This window comes from Schistocerca nitens, chromosome 4 (genome assembly GCF_023898315.1).
Source record: "Schistocerca nitens isolate TAMUIC-IGC-003100 chromosome 4, iqSchNite1.1, whole genome shotgun sequence".
NCBI classification, from domain to species: Eukaryota; Metazoa; Arthropoda; class Insecta; order Orthoptera; family Acrididae; genus Schistocerca; species Schistocerca nitens.
Window position 1 is genome coordinate 665,207,552 of NC_064617.1, and position 22,002 is coordinate 665,229,553.

Below are 22,002 nucleotides of genomic sequence, written 5' to 3' on the forward strand. Positions count from 1 at the left end.
GGAAGTACTAAGGCCTAGAGGCGATGTGCCATTCTAAAGCTGAAGTATTAAGTGGGACATCCACGCCTGCACTTGCACGGTGGCCATTCAAGAAGATCTACTGTCACCTCTGCTTTGGTTAGTGGCTAGAAGACTTCCGCCGAAAATGCAGCGATTTATATTCGCCTGATCTGTTAACCATTAGTAACTTGCAGAGTAACGCCATGAGTTCCAAATTTCTCTGGTTCCCACGTTAAATTTGATTAATTTGCCAAAAAAAAAAAAAACAGGGTTCACAGAATCTCACCTCACTAATATGTTGTGCAGACAAAGTTGCTACAGAAATCTGAAACAGCGGTTTTCTAAGTGCATTAAATGAGTAACTGAGGAAAAGTAAGGTCAGTAGCTTATGAAGAGGCACACCCTCGCTAAAAGAAAACTTATGTTGTTCCAAAACCCATAGCATTTCTCGTTTCACTAGTTATTGATGCCACTCAAAAATTCCGTTCTTTCATCGAAAAGGTCTGTAGTTAGTGTAATAAAAAGGTATATAATGAAGTTTTACATAATAACGATATGGTAAAATTCTCTCCTCTTTGCGTATTATCATTCGCCAAAATCTCATTTCGATATCTGAAACTGTTTACGGAATATGGTGAATGAGGTCGATATTTCACTCAGGCCTTATCACTGGCGCAGTGCCATCGCAAATGAGTGGTGGAAGAGAGATATCTTTCCCATACCTAAATAAAAATTCTATATGTTAGCTGAATTTCATACGCAATAACATATTATGTAATACGCACCAAACGCATAATCATAGCGACGTCGGGTTTTCATTGCTTTACCGAATTCCACGCAGTGGCTTTGTTCCACGTAAATATCACAATAACTATGACCATTAATGAAATGATGGTCACATGGTCATGAACTTAACACACGAGAGCTAAAACGAAAGCGAAGATAAAAAATTTTATCGAATGGTTTCTATAAAACCGTTTGAGAAAGATTGCAGTGCATGTGGCTTGATTCTGTCATAGCTGACAGAGCGAAATTTCGAAAAAACTGTCGGCCCCCGCTTCCCAACAAACGAATGAACTCGTTCATTACTTTGGACGAAAACCGGTTACTGCGCGTCGTCCACCGTATTCCGCGTGAACCCTACCGAAAGAGAAGTTCATTAAAATGGAAAAATAAACAATTAAAGCTCCTTGATATGAAACCACCACACCTCAGGCCATAAGGTTCGGACGAACACACCCGAAATTACTTAGGGCTGGCCCGATACGTTGGTCACTACACTCCTTTCCTAAGCAACCAATGGGAACACACCTCAAGGCTCAACCATTCAGTGATAACCTAATAACCCGAAAAGTAATTTTTAAGTAAAACGAGTAAAAAAGTAAGTCATCGGCTTACACGTTGGCATTTCAGGCAAAATAGTTGCGAAAAGTTGCTAAGAGATAATGTAAATGTCTATGGCAACCGTTCCCACGTACACCTGATAGTGAAGAAGCTCAGTGGCCAACCGACACTTAACCGTGAAATCGCGGCAAATACTTAACACTTGCGCGGGACAGAAAACATTGGTGGAAGGGAGTCAAGAATGGTTTGTCTGATGAACCTCACCTATGGAGACACTATCTTAGCTTAAAAGTATAGTCCACCAAAACAGAAGCAACAAGATTTTCCCCAGTAAGGAACATTAGCTTGCAGGCTCCAAATAACTAAAGAAAGCGACTTGGCGATTTAGTGGACAATGTACCAGACAAAAAAGTACTGTGAAAGTCCTAAATTCAGACGAGTTTAACATTAAAGCAAATTTCAAATCACCATTAATTTAAAACACAGCATTAAATCACTACTCTATGATGCTTTCCAGATAGAAGCTATTACATTTCGATACGACCGACAAGCTCCTAAAATCGAGTGGCCAGACACAATAACAGAGAAAAGCAACAGAAGACTGAACCAAATGCGATATAAAAAGCAGTAAGGTACAAACCCGTGCAGGAACCGAACCTATTGCAAATATCAAGCTAACAGCGGAGAGCAAGATCAGTCTACGAAAGCCGCGTGGTCTCGGCACTGAAGCAAAGAACTAAAAGTAACACACCGAGGATTGAAAGCGGCTGCGCGATGTCAAACAGTGAAAACAATGGAGGCGCCAGAAGATGTGTGGATGACGACAAAAAACCGCTTGCCTCCAGACTTGGTTGGCCAAAGGAATAACGTAACCACTACCGTTTCAGGTGCAGGTTCCTCGAGTCCTGAAGATGTTCAACCAAACCAACTTGGAGGTCCCACAGGTGGTGAAACGAACAGCCGGCTCGTTGACCAGCAGACCTGCGGTTTCCGTGCTGCTTCAAAACCTGACTCTACCCAGATAACGGTCTCAACGGCACTTGCCACAAATACGCCGCGCTCTCTTCACGCTCAAGACTGCTTTCCTGGAACGTGGGGCGAGCTATCGATCATGCAACTGTCAAAGCGTATCTCTAAGTGTTCAGTTACAGTTTTTATTAATTAATAATCCGTTTTGGAGGTAATTCATGATTATCTCTACATTTATCTGTATTAAATGTTTCAAGCACTAATTCCGCACGGTTATAGTGTTCATTACTTATATCACATTCCCCTTTAGTGAAATGTAAAATGAAGTTATCCATTGTAATTAAGTGTCTTAGAATGTGCTCTAGTTATCCATGTTACCCCAAGGATAAATATCTATTAAGAAATATGAGGATTGTCTATTAACGGGTGACCACAGTATTTGCTACTAGACAGTGATTAGCGTGAATAGCAGAATAGGTGCAAATTTCAGATGAAAAAAGGAAGGATAAAGGTGCTAACGCAAGGTAAAAAAGGGGACACAAAGTGATGATTACTCATTTAATTCAACGTATTCTCTGTCTCTTACTCTAGTTTACTGAGTTACAAATAAGTGCATCAAATCATTACTCATCAGTAGGAAAAAACGTGAAGCTGCTGTACTTCAAGACATCAAGCATCTCTATACTTCTTTTAAAAAAATCTGTTGCTATTAGGGGATAGAAAGTCTTTGTAGATGATAAAGCTTCTTTCGACATCTGCAGAAACTAGTGAGCCAAACTCTGTATTAATAAGGAATGGTAAGCCTACAGATGTGACAAATTCCTTAATATTTGGTTCCTTCGGAAGACTTTATTCAACTTACCTTTGGAAAAGCCATGTAATTGCTCCTTCGCGGAAGATTAAATATCCTACTGTCTTTCCTTTCTGAATAGTTTCTGTTTTAATCATTTAATAGGACTCTCGTACATGTAACTAAAGGCACAAAACGCTTCTGACCGCAAATTATGTGTTTTTTTCTGGTATCAGAACTTGCTGTGCCTTGGAAATTGCAGATGCGTCCGCTGAATCCAAAGAAAGCACAAAGTCTGTACCCTTGTCAGTACTTTCATACAACATGGCAGCACATCAATACAAAATCCCCAGCGAGTAATGACCAGGAAATCTGGAAGGAGCAGGCCAGTGATTTCTTTGTAGGCAACAACATCTCTCGGAGCTTTCAGCAGAATCTACTTCAGAGCAGAGATAAATGTCGTATTCTTTTCTTATGGATTTACAAACCGTGTGAAGGACATGGATCAAATATGTAATATGCTTAGACAGACCCGTAACCGCCAGAAAAACATTTTCTACCTCGATACCACGAGGCAATTTATACGAAACCCATGATTGGTGACTTTACTGTACCGGCATCGGCTTTCGGCAGCTCATGCATTTATAACAAGACAGGCTTCGTTATTCTCCTCTGCTAAGAAAACAACTAAATTGTTCAAGATATATTGTTCCACTGAGTCTATGGTTTCATCTAGAATGACACCCACTTTGCAGTAAAATACTTTCTCCTGGATTTTGTGGATGGTTTCTTTGTAAACATGCGCCATCTAGTTCTTTCCTCAAAATGCTCTCATCGGCCATTGACAGCTTTGTGCGTCATTGAAGACATCCCTAGAAGGCTGAATGATTCGTTTATTGACTGGTATTCTTGTTTGGGTAAGAAGTGCACATAAATCAATGTTGAAGTCCTGCACATTTTGAGTTTCAAACGCATTTCGTAAGAGAGGTTGCCGTGACTTGTTTGTTTGAAGAATCTTGTTTCTTCAGATCTTATAGTTAGAGCTGGATATCTGCTGTATGAGGCGATCTCGCTGGTATTTTTCATCTAACAAAATTTCTGAATCGCGAATAATACATCACTTAGCTGTTCCATCAGTTCCTATAGAACCTCTTTTGAATGTCTGAAACAGAACGAAATAGGTGGCACTGGAAATATTCGGTGTGGTACAGTTTGGAATATACTCGCCTAGTAACAAAATGACATTCATGAACAACAGGCTTTTGACTATGTTGAAATGAAAAGGATAGAATGAAATACATTCCTTGTCATTAGGATTGTTGCAGGCTTTTTATAGAGGTAAAATGAAAGATAAAAGGATTTGTCGTACAGTCAGTTATTTTCCATTGTTGGATGTATACTTTCAGTTCCGTGTTTACGGATAGAGGCTGGCTTACTTCTCCCATGTTCACTGCAAACTGAAAGTTAAATATTTTATATCGATTTGAAAGCAGGTATAAAATTATACTCGCAAGTTATTTATTTTATAAATAATAAAATGCACTCAAGAGGATTACTGAAAAGCTGTGGTAAAAGAAAAAAGGGAATTACGGGCATGGTTGCAGGGGAAAAAGTATAAAAGTCCCAAAAAAGGGAAACAGGAGCATGAAGCAACGTATCATTGCGCAATTAGAGGCAAAACTTTCTCTGTGGTAGTTTTGCGAAGAGTTGAAAATTACCATAAGGAAAAGGTGTGCACCTAAAAGTCCTAAACCTGGTGATTATAAATGACTGGTGGGACTTGAGTTGTCAAACATGGAGCCCAATAAGTTTGTTTGCGGTTTTAAACAGTTACCCCACAACTCTTCAACAACTGCTCGTATCGAAACGTATCGGGTACTGTTCTTGTGATTTCAGTCCCGTGATTGTATACCACCTTTGTGTCGGTTTATGATGTTATACATACTCGCGGATGCATAGAAACTGATGGTCTCTCAACTTAGAGTAGTCCAGGAACCTACTGAATACCTACAGTAATGGACATCACAAATGATAGGGCGTGTGGTAGCTGATAGTGCAGGTATCTTACTAGAATGAAAATACTTGCAGGAAATGCGCATTGCTCTAGGGCTGCTACCAGTCAATTTTTTTTTTCTTTTTTGATGATTAAGTACAATAACCATTCCTTCATGGAACGCAACTACATTTTATCACAATTCAAAGAACATTTAGTCAGTTTAATGTAGTAAAAACTTGGAGGAAACAGTGAACTGACGCTGTCGATATTGAGCGGAAAATTTTAAAACAACGTTCCGGACGGGAACGTGATGATGACCTTGTCTCTCATTGTGTAGTACTGATAAATTAACTGGAAGAAGGGCGTATTGCGGCTCTAATCTGCATCAGGTTACACTTGGTTCATTATAGTTATTAGGGAGGGTCTTCATCTGACGTTTCTGCTAGCTTGAACTGCTCGGTGCATGTAGTTCCGTCTAAGTCCGTCACATGTTAAGACAGCCACTGGAAGCAACAGCACGCAACTTCCCTGACGCTTGTTCGAGCCAACTGCTCATCCGTCTACTATAGATATTCGAGCAGCGTTCAGTCGCCCACTGCAGGATCACGGCAGGCGAAGGTGAGATGAAGGAGAGGACAAAGGCAAAACTTGACGCGAAATAATATATCCTCAGTACGAAAGATGGTGACTGTAACAATGTTTGGCACAGATTTTCATCAGTGAGTGAAAAGGATGTCGGCTACATCTACTGTGGCAAGTGCTCTGCTCTCCTGTATTAGACATTCCCCATCACCCATCTACATCTACATCTACATCCATACTCCGCAAGCCACCTGACGGTGTGTGGCGGAGGGTACCTTGAGTAGCTCAATCGGTTCTCCCTTCTATTCCAGTCTCGTATTGTTCGTGGAAAGAAGGATTGTCGGTATGCTTCTGTGTGGGCTCTATTCTCTCTGATTTTATTCTCATGGTCTCTTCGCGAGATATACGTAGGAGGGAGCAATATACTGCTTGACTCTTCGGTGGAGGTATGTTCTCGAAACTTCAACAAAAGCCCGTACCCAGCTACTGAGCGTCTCTCCTGCAGAGTCTACCACTGCAGTTTATCTATCATCTCCGTAACGCTTTCGCGATTACTAAATGATCCTGTAACGAAGCGCGCTGCTCTCCGTTGGATCTTCTCTATCTCTTCTATCAACACTAGATAGGGTACGGATCCCACACTGCTAACCAGCATTGAAGCAGTGGGTAAACAAGTGCACTGTAACCTACTTCCTTTGTTTTCGGATTGCATTTCCTTAGGATTCTTCCAATGAATCTCAGTCTGGCATCTGCTTTACCGACTATCAACTTTATATGATCATTCCATTTTAAATCACTCCTAATGCGTACTCCCAGATAATTTATGGAATTAACTGCTTCCAGTTGCTGACCTGCTATTTTGTAGCTAAATGATAAGGGATCTATCTTTCTATGTATTCTCAGCACATTGCACTTGTCTACATTGTGATTCAATTGCCATTCCCTGCACCATGCGTCAATTCGCTGCAGATCCTCCTGCATTTCAGTACAATTTTCCATTGTTACAACCTCTCGATATACCACAGTATCATCCGCAAAAAGCCTCAGTGAACTTCCGCTGTTATCCACAAGGTCATTTGTGTATATTGTGAATAGCAACGGTCCTACGACACTCCCCTGCGGCACACCTGAAATCACTCTTACTTCGGAAGACTTCTCCCCATTGAGAATGACATGCTGCGTTCTGTTATCTACGAACTCTTCAATCCAATCACACAATTGGTCTGATAGTCCATATGCTCTTACATTGTTCATTAAACGACTGTGAGGAACTGTATCGAACGCCTTGCGGAAGTCAAGAAACACGGCACCTACCTGTGAACCCGTGTCTATGGCACTCTGAGTCTCGTGGACGAAAAGCGCGAGCTGGGTTTCACACGACCGTCTTTTTTCGAAACCCATGCTGATTCCTACAGAGTAGATATCTAGTCTCCAGAAACGTCATTATACTCGAACATAATACGTGTTCCAAAATTCTACAATTGATCGACGTTAGAGATATAGGTATACAGTTCTGTACATCTGTTCGACGTCCCTTCTTGAAAACGGGGATGACCTGTGCCCTTTTCCAATCCTTTGGAACGCTACGCTCTTCTAGAGACCTACGGTACACCGCTGAAGGCACATGTCTGCAGAACACGACATACTACACTCCTGGAAATAGAAAAAAGAACACATTGACACCGGTGTGTCAGACCCACCATACTTGCTCCGGACACTGCGAGAGGGCTGTACAAGCAATGATCACACGCACGGCACAGCGGACACACCAGGAACCGCGGTGTTGGCCGTCGAATGGCGCTAGCTGCGCAGCATTTGTGCACCGCCGCCGTCAGTGTCAGCCAGTTTGCCGTGGTATACGGAGCTCCATCGCAGTCTTTAACACTGGTAGCATGCCGCGACAGCGTGAACGTGAACCGTATGTGCAGTTGACGGACTTTGAGCGAGGGCGTATAGTGGGCATGCGGGAGGCCGGGTGGACGTACCGCCGAATTGCTCAACACGTGGGGCGTGAGGTCTCCACAGTACATCGATGTTGTCGCCAGTGGTCGGCGGAAGGTGCACGTGCCCGTCGACCTGGGACCGGACCGCAGCGACGCACGGATGCACGCCAAGACCGTAGGATCCTACGCAGTGCTGTAGGGGACCGCACCGCCACTTCCCAGCAAATTAGGGACACTGTTGCTCCTGGGGTATCGACGAGGACCATTCGCAACCGTCTCCGTGAAGCTGGGCTACGGTCCCGCACACCGTTAGGCCGTCTTCCGCTCACGCCCCAACATCGTGCAGCCCGCCTCCAGTGGTGTCGCGACAGGCGTGAATGGAGGGACGAATGGAGACGTGTCGTCTTCAGCGATGAGAGTCGCTTCTGCCTTGGTGCCAATGATGGTCGTATGCGTGTTTGGCGCCGTGCAGGTGAGCGCCACAATCAGGACTGCGTACGACCGAGGCACACAGGGCCAACACCCGGCATCATGGTGTGGGGAGCGATCTCCTACAATGGCCGTACACCACTGGTGATCGTCGAGGGGACACTGAATAGTGCACGGTACATCCAAACCGTCATCGAACCCATCGTTCTACCATTCCTAGACCGGCAAGGGAACTTGCTGTTCCAACAGGACAATGCACGTCCGCATGTATCCCGTGCCACCCAACGTGCTCTAGAAGGTGTAAGTCAACTACCCTGGCCAGCAAGATCTCCGGATCTGTCCCCCATTGAGCATGTTTGGGACTGGATGAAGCGTCGTCTCACGCGGTCTGCACGTCCAGCACGAACGCTGGTCCAACTGAGGCGCCAGGTGGAAATGGCATGGCAAGCCGTTCCACAGGACTACATCCAGCATCTCTACGATCGTCTCCATGGGAGAATAGCAGCCTGCATTGCTGCGAAAGGTGGATATACACTGTACTAGTGCCGACATTGTGCATGCTCTGTTGCCTGTGTCTATGTGCCTGTGGTTCTGTCAGTGTGATCATGTGATGTATCTGACCCCAGGAATGTGTCAATAAAGTTTCCCCTTCCTGGGACAATGAATTCACGGTGTTCTTATTTCAATTTCCAGGAGTGTATAAATTCTGAATGATTAGCAGTTGAATTGAAAGTTGGAGTAATTAGAAAGGTTTCCATTAACATTAGGTGTAGGTTTTCGCGCTTTACGTCAGGAATTTGGAAATGTCGGTTAAGAATTGAGACATGTAGCCCTTTCCCATATTTTACTCTTCCTATGATGGTAGCACAAAACACTGAAAGACAAACCGATGAAGTTGGAGCGAGAGTGATGCCGAGCGTTATGCTGGCCATGGGCGTAAATGCATGTTGGTGTAGATCGGATACATGGACCGATAGATACCGGAAAATGTGTTACCTATCTACTACTGTCGACTTTGGTTATCGAGACTGGACACTGCGAAATATGGTATAGGTGAAAAAAAGGGGGAGTGGAGTTTATTAAGGCGCTGATATATGGAATGCTCTGCAGGCACGCCTTTCAACATTATGTATGAATTATGCATGTTTTAAGCACAGTTATGAAACGTATAATGGGTTGTGGTTATTTGGTAAATGGGATTAGATTGGTTTATTCCACGAGAGATTCATGAAGAAAAGTGGTGACGTGAATTTGATGCAGACAAGCTTGAAGCAAGGAACGGAGACTAAGTGGAACAGCTTCCTTATAACGTTTCACTATGTAGGAAGGCAATACGACAATATCATTGAACTGGATCCGGAGAGAGGCGGCTTTAAGAAACGTACTGGTTACATAGCAAAATAAGTCGTGAAACTTTTTCAGAGGTTTTATAGGAATGCTGGAAGGCGAGAAGTTCCCGAAAATACAGTTTCTCTTGTTATCGGTGAAAAAAGTGAAAAGTCATTGTAATAAAGGGCCCGAAGATACAAAGGTACATATGTTTGATTAACACGCCGCTTGTCAACAAATGAAAATTGAGATTAACTGCAAATAGCCGTTTTCTTATCAACGGTATTTCGACAGAACAATTCAACGGTTCTATTATCATCCATTACGTGTAGATATTACGACTGCTGAAACATCGCTGTCTCCGTCTCGCAGATGGAAAAGTCGAACTGCACACACTGCACAGTATAGTGACAATTCTGAGTTCATAATTCCGATTATACAAAATAATGTCTGTTTCTGACAGAGATAAGCGTCAAATGTGTGGTGAAATACCAGTTTCTGACAAGCTATTAACAAATTATAATGTCGCAATAATATCTTACTCTATTTCTGTAATTTCTGGAAATATTTCTTTGTGAGCCAGAGAGAATTCAGCTGCATTCAGCAGTAAAAAAATGAAGCCTCTTTTTTCGTGGTGTGGGCCACCTCACACTCCATCTACCGACGAAATTTATTTCTATTTAACCCGAATGGACAGTCATGAAGACGAAGATCCGATTGATATGTGAAATCGTAACCGTAGTCTCTTTCTCAAACTATATAATCTAGCGAGAACACTGTTTTGTGTTCCAGCCTCGAATGTCACTAACGAAAGAAATTTCAGTGCGGATTGGAAGTTCATCAACGACGGACGAATCACACTTGATATGAAACAAGTTGATTCTTTGTAATTACTCCAAGAGGGAATAATTTGGGGGCAATTTTATTTTTGTTAGCTTTATAATACGTTAGGAGGTCAAGTTCACATATGTTCGTATGACTAAATAAAACAGATGGTATTTTAAAAAGCAGCAGTGTGATTTTTCATTATGAGACCGACAAAAGTTACATAAAATTCCTGTGAAACCCCAAATCGTTTCCACGATTACGCTATTACATAAAGCGCGTTATTTTTCGTTGCGGATCATCCTATTAGACACAACCACACAGGATTCTACGTCTGCAGCATAACTAATTTGACGTGACTGTAGTTCCGCCGGTTGCTGGGAGTATGTCAGGAGTGACACCAACCTGTACAGAGACAGAGCTGCTAATAAAACGGTGACATCAGCGCAGCGAACGCGCTAGACCGGACGGCCTCTGCCCTTCCCACGGCGCCTCGTTCGACCACAGTCAGCCCATTGCGAGCGCTCGTACTCAGGTAAGTCACGCACGAGCGCGATGGGCTAGAGCGAGTATGAGCGAACGAAACACCGTATTTACAGAACCCTAGTGACTATGAAAGATACACTAAGTGATGAAAAGTATGCGGACACCCACAAAAACATACGTTTCTCCTATTAGGTGCATTGTGCTGCCACCTACTGCCAGGAACTCTGTTTCAGCAACCTCAATAGTCATTAGACATAGTGAGAGAGCAGAATGGAGTGCTCCGTAGAACGTGGTCAGGTGACTGGGTACCACTTGTATCATACGTCTGTACGCGAGAAATCTACACTCCTAAACATCCCTAGGTTCACTGTTTCCGATGTGATAGATAAGTGGAAACGTGAAGGGACGCGTACAGCACAAAAGAGCACATCCCGACATAGACTGTTGACTGACAGAGACCACTGGGAGTTGAAGAGTGTCGTAATATGTAATAGGCAGACACCTATCCAGACCATGACACAGGAATTCCAAACTGCACCAGGATCCGCTGCAAGTACGAGTACTATGACAAAACTGGGACTTCATGGTCGAGCGACTGCTCATAAGCCACAACATTTTACAACTGAACAGTGAAAAAACGCTCTGTGGACTGACGAATCACGGTACACAATGAGGAAATCCGATTGCAGATGGTATGGCGAATATCCAGTGAACGTCATCTGCCGGATTGTGTAATGTCAACAGCCGGCCGCTGTGTCTGAGCGTTTCTAGGCGCTTCAGTCCGGAACCGCGCTGCTGCTGTGATTGCAGGCTCGAATCAGGCCTCGGGCATAGATGTGTATGATGTCCTTAGGTTAGTCTGATTAAGTAGTTCTCAGTCTAGGAAACTGATGACTTCAGATGTTAAGTCCCATAGTGCTTCGAGCCATTTGAACCATTTGGTAACGCCAACAGTAAAATTCGGAGGCGGTGGTGCTAAGGTGTGGTCGTGTTTTTCATGGAGGGGGCTTGCACCATTTGTTGTTTTGTGTGGCCCTATCAGAGCGTCTACATTGGTGTTTTAATCACCTTCTTGCTTCCCACTGTTGAAGAGCAATTCGGGGATGGCGATCGCATCTTTCAACACGATCGAGCACTTGTTCATAATGCACGGCATGAGGCGGATTGGTTACACGACAATAACATCCCTGTAATGGACTGGCCTGCAGAGAGTCCTGACCTAATCCTACAGCAGACCTTTGGGATGTTTTGGAACGGCGACTCCGTATCAGGTCTCACAGACCGACATCGATAACTCTCCTCAGTGGAGCACTCCATGACGAATATCACCTTCTTGCTTCCCACTTTTGAAGAGCAATTCGGGGATGGCGATCGCATCTTTCAACACGATCGAGCACTTGTTCATAATGCACGGCATGAGGCGGAGTGGTTACACGACAATAACATCCCTGTAATGGACTGGCCTGCAGAGATTCCTGACCTAATCCTACAGCAGACCTTTGGGATGTTTTGGAACGGCCCGCATCTCGTGGTCGTGCGGTAGCGTTCTCGCTTCCCACGCCCGGGTTCCCGGGTTCGATTCCCGGCGGGGTCAGGGATTTTCTCTGCCTCGTGATGGCTGGGTGTTGTGTGCTGTCCTTAGGTTAGTTAGGTTTAAGTATTTCTAAGTTCTAGGGGACTGATGACCATAGCTGTTAAGTCCCATAGTGCTCAGAGCCATTTGAACCATTTTTTTTGTTTTGGAACGGCGACTCCGTATCAGGTCTCACAGACCGACATCGATAACTCTCCTCAGTGGAGCACTCCATGACGAATGGTCTTCCAACACCTGATTGAACGTATCCCTGCGAGAGTGGAAGCTGTAATGAAGGCTAAGGGGGGGCCAACACCATGTTGAATTCCAGAATTACCGATGGAGGTCGCCACGAACTTGTAAGTGATTTTCAGCCAGGTGTCCGGATACGTTTGCTCACATAGAGTATTTTTGATGTGTGCAAGGTACATCTTATCGGCCTGTGCGTATAGTAACTGTGTACATTATAATCGTTATTTCTAAAACGTCATAATCCATGTCCCAGTTCTTTTATTTCGTTTTTATTTTGGTCAGAATTTTCCACGTTTCTGGCACAGAGTACCCGCCACTGTTATCAACAGTTTGAATTAAGAGAAGTTTAATTTGCATCGAACTGGTTTTTCTCCATCAACACTGCTAGTTTAGGGCACGAACGTCGTTCTTAGCGGTCAAAAACTATCTACGAGACATGATCCTTGTTTCGAGTCCACGGATACTTGCCTTAGTTTCACGTACGCCATTTTATTTTCTAATCTATCCAATAGCATGCGGATTATCGACGCTTTACAAAGCTTCATTAATGTTTTTCAAATATTTCCTCTTTGCAAAATACGTGTTAGGTTCTTTGTAAGTTTCAAACGTTTCTTAAATAATGGAAAGAATGGGAATTATCTTACTCTAAGTAATGGCGCACTGAAGGAAAAAACTTGTTACGTTGTTCACTTAGACAGTTAACTGGAAAGGGTTTCCTTCCTCGTGAATATCAGCAGGTTTCTTTCCGAAAGTTCATGTGTTTTGTATCTGCCAAGTGTACGGCACCTTGATGAGTGAGTGGAGAGAAAGGTTTTGCTTTTGTTGTTGATGGACAGGGAGAGTAAAGAGAATGTGAAGCGACGTACAGGCACATAGCCTACTCGCGAACACTATCAACGAAGGTACCAAGATTAACATTGCCATTCTACGGACAGGTAGCCAGGTAGTGTCGTAAGGCCTCCACGAAAGGCTGCAGAGCAGTTTGGAATATAACGAAGGACCTTCACGTACTATCCGAAAACCGTAAAATACCCGTGCCTCTCATTGTGCAAGCTAAATGCTGAAGCTGAAGGGCGGTGTTACTTTCCATACAGACGATAAAAACATAAAAACACGAAAAAAATATATATATAATTGGTAATGAGGGATTTAGGCAAGGATGTGATTGTCATCCGAGATTTTTAATGCTTATATGACTGATATCCTACACTGACTGAAGATATTGACAGCACGTGGAATTAAGTTAGGAAGGACCATATTAACTGTACTAGGATATGCTGAAGCCGATTACATGCATTATAAAAACCTTAAAATATGCATGCAAATATGAATGAAAAAGGCTTAAAAACGCATGCAAAATGTCGAAACATGCAAAATGGAATAAAGAAACATGGTAGTTAATGCCTGCATTACGAGTATATCTAAAAGTCGAACCTGTGCATGTCAGTTACGAACGAGAAAGCCGGCAGCGGGAAAAATCGATACATTTAGAACGCTGATATAATTTTCTGAATACTTTCTGGTAGAGGTTTGGAAGGTGGCCTTTCTGGGTTTATTTTCTAAAAATTTGCAAAAAATGGGGACGCATACCGTGTTTCAAGAATTGTACCATGTTTGCTGTTGTTGTCGGTAACAAGCGGATGCGATACGAGTGAGTCTCAGAGAAACAATCGGTAGGTACAGAACCAACTTCGAGATACGTATTACGCAGGGGGGCACGGTCAAAATCTCCGCAATGTTTTATTTAAAAAAAACACCCGATCATGAATTTTATCGAACAGCATTAACTTTTAGTTAATACTATTGGACCAAAGCATCATTTACAGTTTATATTACACTTTTATACTATCGTAGACATAACGACAAGGTGCTGTTCCAAATGTTCGGTATTAAAATTGTATCTTCGATCCCTCAAAACATCTTTATGAGCTGAAAAGGGCCGTTTCACATCAAGTCAGGTAACTGGGCAGTATCTGAATTTGGGTGTTATGTTGACACTTATTGTTTCTGGTAAAAGTTCACCCAACCCATTAATAAAACTAACAATTTGGCACATGGGTTCAGTGCCTGTTTACAAACTATCCTTTAATTTTTCTTGGGAGCAACTCCGACAATGATGAGTTCACTAGAATAATTTTATTCATAAACTGAAAAGATTCATTCAACGCCAAACCTTGAGCTTCAAGCATTTTAATACTTGCAGGTATATGGGAAAAATGAGAGCAAATCATGGCAGTGTCTTTTTTGAAACCGAAATCACCGAGAGCTCCCTTGCCTTTTTACACTGCCGAAGCCTTTACAATATCGAAATCGTTTACTACCCCTCTAATGGCCTCGAAATGTTCTTTATAAAGCAATACAGCTTCGACTCATACCCCAACGAGTTACCACTAGTTCGGGAGGTAAAGGCACATTTGGTAGTTTTTCTTTGTGGGTCTTGATGCGAGCATAAGCTTTTAGAAATATTTTATTTGTAGATGAAATCAGTTTATTTACATTCACAAACGTGGAACGTACTTCTTCAGCAAGGCGAAGTACTCTATGAGCAAAGCACGTCACTTGTGTTAAATCGGGATAAAATACTCGGAGGTCTTTTCCTGCTTTGGTCAAAAAGGGAGCAGCATCTGAAATAACCGCAAATACCATTTCATCTGCAGAAGAGCCTGGAAATGTTTTTCTAATAGCCTCATTCACAAATATGGCGATCGTAGAATGAGTTACTTTTTCAAGTTCTTTGCAGGCGGCTAAATAGGAAGAAGATGGCTATTCTTTTAAAGCACCAACAATTAAATTTGCAATGTAACGGCCAAAAGTGTCTGAAATTTCGTCAGCTGAAATCCAGATAATGTTGTCCTCGAATTCATTGAGTATTTCTGCCAGAACTTTTACCTGAATTGTCCGTATGTAATTTTTATGCAATGTTGATCCGTCTGGTATATTTTGCATTAAACAATATTTGCGCAGGAAGCCTTTAAGGTTAGTGTAGTGGTTAATAAAGAAAATAAAAATAAGAGAGAAGAAAAGAAAAAGGTTGAAAATGTGGGAAGAAATGGTGAATAAAAAAGGGGTTTCATAATCGTAAATGACCGTGAAAAAGAGAGAGAATGAAAAGCAAATCGGACTTCGTATTACAGAAAAGCTATAGTTGGGGTGGTCCTTTTGGCGTTTTTGAGCAAAAGTTAAACCAATTTCCACTACAAAACTTACTGAAAAGAAACAGAGAATAACAAAATGTAACTGATATGGGTAAGTGGCGTAGATAAATCATCCTTTACCAGGTTAACTTGTCTTCTTTCGTGCGGCGTCCAGGTCTTCAAAAATCTCCTTCATTTCTGTGTGAAAAGTCGGCTCCGAAATCTTGCAGTAAGTTCCATTATCCAGGAACTTCTAATGTACACAAAACTGTCTTGATATTAAATTCAATTTATTTTACGTTGCTTCCCTCCTCCAAATTTCATAACAACTTCCTCAATGTGTCTACACATTAAAATCAGATCAAGACTAGCTATTAAGTTTTGTACGTCAGCATCAGATCCCGTCTGCCTTAAGCTTCGGCTATCAAGAGACAAAAAAGAAACGAATAGAAAACAAAAAAGAGCTACAATTTTAGTAGTTTTTCTGCCGTCGAGCGCTCATACCACTGCGACGGGATATTTTTTATCTGAGGGAACGAGTGTGGCGCGGCGAAATTCAAAGTCCCGCTACATTAGGGTTTGTAAGTTTGTGAAGAGGAATATTGCTGCAATGAATGCTTCACATAGATCCATGTTAAACATACATTTTGTTTACCTTTGGAAAAATCCCTGCTACTGCAACTTGCTGTTGCTAGAAGTTGTCATGGTCCTTTCTTCTGCTTTACTGCGATATGAAGATTTGTCTTGACATGCTTATCTATTTGAAACTATCTTTTTGTAAGAAACGTTTTTCTTGCAAACTCGACAGCATAAAACTGTTCCGTTGTATGTAAATGTTCCAGGATGGTCAGCTATCAATGCAACGACTTTTCTTTTTGTGGGGGCATAGCGCACAACACGTTACACACTACACGACTTAAACACGATCAGCTGTATACAAGTAAATGGAAAGCTAACCTGAAGCAATGGATGTGCAACTAAAAGTTTGCGTAGTGTAATTTTATTGTTGCCTACGCGAACGTTATGACAGCGGAGGGGATTAGCCGGGGGCGAGGCGACAGGAGCATTGACTCTATCTGCCTGTTCCTGCTCCTCTTCAGTAATGATTTCGCTAGGCAGTGGCCTCTCGGTTAGGGACTGCACGCAGTACTAGGTCGTGGTCAATCTGTGAGACCGTCAGTCAAAATTTTTAAAATATTATAGACATAGAGCTAAAATATGCATCGTCTCTAGTTTTAGTTCAAATATGCAACAGCCAGTGGAAACGAGCCGAATATGCAAATTCATATGCAACATACAAATGCATATAATCCAGTCTCCACTGATGACTTACGGAGTATGCAGAACGCCAAATATAATCTTCAAAGTGCTGCTTTGTAATGATGTAAGATTTGTAAGGAATATGACTTTAATAGGCATTATCAAAATCAGTAACTATAGCATTCCAGGGCAAACACCCAATAACAACAAAGATTTTTTTTTCGGGTGGCCTAGTTTTAGAATAATTTGCCATCCCATGTTACGCACAGGACTGGTAGCGCTCTTTTCCATGTGCTACTTTGGCACTTGGATTTCCGAAATGAGTCACGCATATTTCGTGGTCAATAAAGTCGTCCTTCCTTTGGTGTATAACTTTCTATGCTACCCAGCTAGCTTAAAAACAGATACACGCATATTTACTAGAGTGGTCCCTACCCTCCTATGTGATTCTGTCTCACAACTTAATCATTTATAGAACTTTTTAATTATTTAGTCTGTGATGTACTGTAACTACAGAGATATAAGTAATAAGAGAAGATGCCAGGCAGTGTGTGAAATTATTCGAAAAACACTGAAAGGTGCGCGGACCTAAACGTAGTTGAAGCTGTAGAAGACGATTTCAGTGAAATGTGGATGTAAAGACAGAAAGACCACAGCCATATACAAGTCACAGAGATGCAGTTCCTTAGTATACAACTGGGACACACATACCTTGTTAAAATAAGAAATCAGGGTACAAGAAATCAGTTACCTACACATATCAGGAATGTGGGAGAATATGGACGAATAGAGGAGCTCCTGGAAACAGTATTTGAGGAGAGTGGACAATATAAAGTTTCCGAAAATGACACAATCACACAGACACATTGGCCAAGAAAGACCGGAGAAAATACGGATCTAATCTCTGAAGCGATAGCGATGATAATGGTGACCTTTTAAACTGAGTACAGTATTAGATACCCAGACGAGTTCTACATATCAAAGGCATCTTCAGTGGATCTATTTCATCTACTTGTCTGTTCTGCTTAAGTCAATATTCTATTTCATTTATTTGCAGATTAGGAAAAGGAAAAATGGGAAAAAAACTGTCATTACATTAGAGAAAGCAAAGAGTTTGTCATGACAGGCAGGTAAATGAAATAAATCCACCGAAGATGCATTTAATAGAAAAATGTGTTATATGTTATATTTCGGCGTGGAAAAGGTGTTACAATTAACCAATAACAATAATCCGGACACCTATTACAGGACATTAATTTGCCTTAATAATGGCTTTAACTCTGCTTACGGGTCGTCACAAGCACCACAACAGTACGTTAGAGACCTTGGCTACGGAGGCGGATTTTATTGAAGCTGAAAGATGAAGAACTAAATATTTGATTAACATTTGTGTTAGATTGTTTTCGTTAGAGCAGTTTTCAATTAATATGACTTTTTGTATTAGAAAAATCCTTTCTTCACGGCGCTATTATACGAGGTCGCCAAAAGACACTCAGAATTTTCAGACAAAAATAAATCTGCCAATACCGGCAATTCGCACAGTGCCTCTCATGTCACTAACACACCGTCCTGATGATTCTGTTGAGAAATGTGTTAGTTACGAATGCAGGAAGCTGGGCAAGTGAATAAGTGAACAGGCAAACTTTTACGTACTCTTCTCCGGCGAGGCAGCGTTGGAATCGGACCGGGTGCTTGCGAGGCATGCATATTCATAGCGGCGCGTGCGGCTGGCCGGCCTACCACCGCAGGGGCTTCCCATCGTAGCAGGTGCCAGACAGGCAGCGAGACCCGGGAGCGGGAGCTCACTGTGTTTGCTTGTCTCCAGTACGGCACGCTTGTTCTGTTGCAGTTCTGGGCAGCGTACGTGCCGTGCGAGTCGCAGCACCTGAACGCCGTGCAACTGACTCTGGAGCAGATAGACCTCATCCGGCGGCTCATCGACAAGTACCCAGATCAGCTCATGTTCGCTGCCTCTGCTGACGGTAAGGGCAAGCTTTAGGTTGTAGCAACATCCACTCCAACTGGGACACTTATTTTATTATTTAAAATATTCATCTTTTCACTGGATTGTTGCCAACCTCCATCACAATCTGTTTTCACCTCAATGCAGTATCATATTTGCCTTAAAGGTTCTCGTGTGTTGCGTTGGTTGATCCCACATAAGGTGCACAATACACTAATTCATCAGATATATCCCGACCCGATTAGAGGACATTAATGTGCCTTTATAACGGCTAGAAGTCTGCTGGATACACTCAATTGTATCCCTAATCGCCTCTGGAAGAATGGCCTTTTCTTTATCAAGACCCGAAACGAGAGAAGGCTGTGACGTTGAACTCAAAAATCTGAAGTCGACATTTTACATTCTGCTGTTACTGCTTCTTTACTGATAATAAAAAACTCCCAATTTCCTTTCTTCTTGGCGGATCTGCCTCTTTTGATGTCTAGTGGTCAATTCCGCATTAACTAGCGATGTTCGGATATTTATCATGACAGGGTGTACTTCTACAAGGAAGCTGCTCATCATCAGTTATCTTCAAGTGAGATTATAGTTAACTTTTGTTTTTGCTGGTCTTAGAGGACTGGTGACTTCTTGTGCTTATTGGGTTTGTTTTTATGATGCAGATTGGAAGTACGGCATGTGACGCAATGAAATTTTTACTGCGCTTCGACAATGATAGTGATAGTTCAGCCAAGCTCAGAGTAACGATAAGAACCTGCCCAGTACTTTATGTCGGCTTGATATCAGACCAGAAAATGAGGGGTTTTGACTGTGTTGAGTTTAACTGTTTGGGTAGTCTGCAAATGTGCTTCTCCACAATATGTGAGTGGGGCCTATCCTTGGACGCATATGAATAAATTTGCGGGTTCTTGGCTTGATGAATTCATAGAGTTGTGAGGTGAAGTAGCAGATTTTGTGCAGAATTCGATAGATTTCTTCTTGATGATATGATAGTTGGATAGCTGCCCTAACAGTTGCCCATTGCGTGTGTTAATAATCTAGCGGACAGTATCCGTTATTAGACACAAAAAAACATGTTCTAAAAGTCTGCAGTGGTATCTGCTGTGTGACGGTGCCCATTCACCACTCTTCCAAACAGTATAAGATGACCAGAAGTATGTTGAGCATCAAGTAGACAATTTCGCGCTGTTTCGTTGTGCATGACTCTTGGAGAACGCGTGCAAGTGGGAAAATAATCAAGAACCCCTTCCTGGCTCTATGGTTATGTATGACCTCTTAGCTAGTCTATGATAAGACTAAAGTCTTGACACAGTCTTACCAACTCCGCGCTACCATTTGTGAGCTGGTAGTCAGGAAGCTTGAGTTCGGTGGTGAACAGAATTTATTCGCTCTTACTTATGATTGATATTCACCCCTCTGACAATGCATCATTAATTTCGTTAAGATGACTCGGGAAGACCCGAAAATGTAGTTGAGGTCATGGCAGCGCTTCATGAGCACAGTGTTATAAGCATACAGTGTGCTTTCTCCACCAACCTTCTTCAGTATGTCGTTGGTATAGATTAAGGACAACGTAGGTCCCAGAACCAAACCATGCAACATCCCAGCCTACACTAGTTTGATGTCTCTACTGTGATTACCTTTCCCAGGAACAAATCAACGAATTACAACATATGTCCTGTCAATCTATGGACTCAGATTTATATTATACATGAATCCATCACTCTAGACGCCGTAAAATGCCTTTAATACATCAAGAAAAACACCCCCCACCGCCTCCTTGCTCTCAGCTTCACACTTCAGCCTGTGGCTACCTTCATCTCTCCTAGACTCTTTGTTTTAAAAATATACTCAGCCACGAAGAAAGAGTAATGGATAGTGAAGTGCTCAGCGCGGAATCCAAACTGTTCTATGAAAAGGATTTTGCGACCAGTAAAGAAATTTTGAAACGATTATAGAATAATAACTCCATCATTTCACCTAAGAAATCAAGGAGAGAGATGAGTCTACAGTTTATGGGAAGGAGAAATTTTCCTTGGCCTCATAATGCCAACCACTATTTATTGGTCTACAAAACTCTTGGTGCGTGCACAGTTTTGCCCCAAAATATGATACCATAGTAGATAATAGCGAAGAAGACAGGCCATCACGTTTCAGTGTCAGAATGAAGATGGTAGCATTCACATTCTACACAAAACCTAGAAAACAACTCTTCCTAGATGTGTTCTCATCTACTTTCTTTGCGAAAAAATCAATATGGCCGACTCCCCATTGGGATATCCGAATATGCCTTTGGTACAAGCTATCAGAGACGGTATTGATTGCGTTCTGTTTCAATTAAACGTTAATCTGTTCACTAAATTTCACCTACTGGAACATCAGCTACTATATTAGCTACGCAATTTTCTTTACATTTCACAACAACACTTGCGTCATCTAAAAAGAGAAGTTCTGGTATGAACCAACTGATTTTCTTAAAGTCAATAATTGTCTGAAAGTATTTTAGCTTATATAAGACCATAAATCAAGAAGAATATAATATTTCAATCCCAAAGAAAGCAGGGCTTGACAGATGTGAAAAATACCGAAATATCAGTTTAATAAGCCACAGCTGCAAAATAGTAACACGAATTCTTTACAGACGAATGGAAAAACTGGTAGAAGTTGACCTCGTGGAAGATCAGTTTAGATTACGTAGAAATATTGGAACACGGGAGGCAATACTGACCCTACGACTTATCTAAGAAAATAGATTATGGAAAGTCAAACCTAAGTTTCTAGCATTTGTAGACTTAGAAAAAGCATTGGACAATGCTGACTCTAATTCTCTCTTTAAGATTCTGGAGGTGGCAGGGGTCAAATGCAGGGAGCAAAAGGCTATTTACAATTTGTACAGAAACCAGATGGCAGTTATAGAGTCGTGTAGCATGAAATGAACGCAGTGATTGGGAGGGGAGTGAGACAGGGTTGTAGCCTATCCCAGATGTTATTCAATCTGTGTATTAAGCAACCAGTAAAGAAAACAGGAGAGAAATTCGGAGTAGGTATTAAAATCCACGGAGAGGAAATAAAAACTTTGAGGTTTGTCGATGACACTGTAAATCATTCAGAAACAGCAAAGGACCTG

At 42.1% G+C, this 22,002-nt stretch overlaps 1 protein-coding gene across 1 annotated transcript in view; it reads left to right on the forward strand.

Annotated features, from left to right (window-relative positions):
- Positions 1-22,002, forward strand: part of LOC126251807 (dipeptidase 1-like) — an 800,440-nt gene that overhangs the window by 669,133 nt on the left and 109,305 nt on the right. Inside the window, exon 4 of the mRNA XM_049952451.1 lies at positions 18,762-18,894. Within this exon, the coding sequence (XP_049808408.1) occupies positions 18,762-18,894 (133 nt within the window). The remainder of the gene's footprint in view (positions 1-18,761; positions 18,895-22,002) is intronic.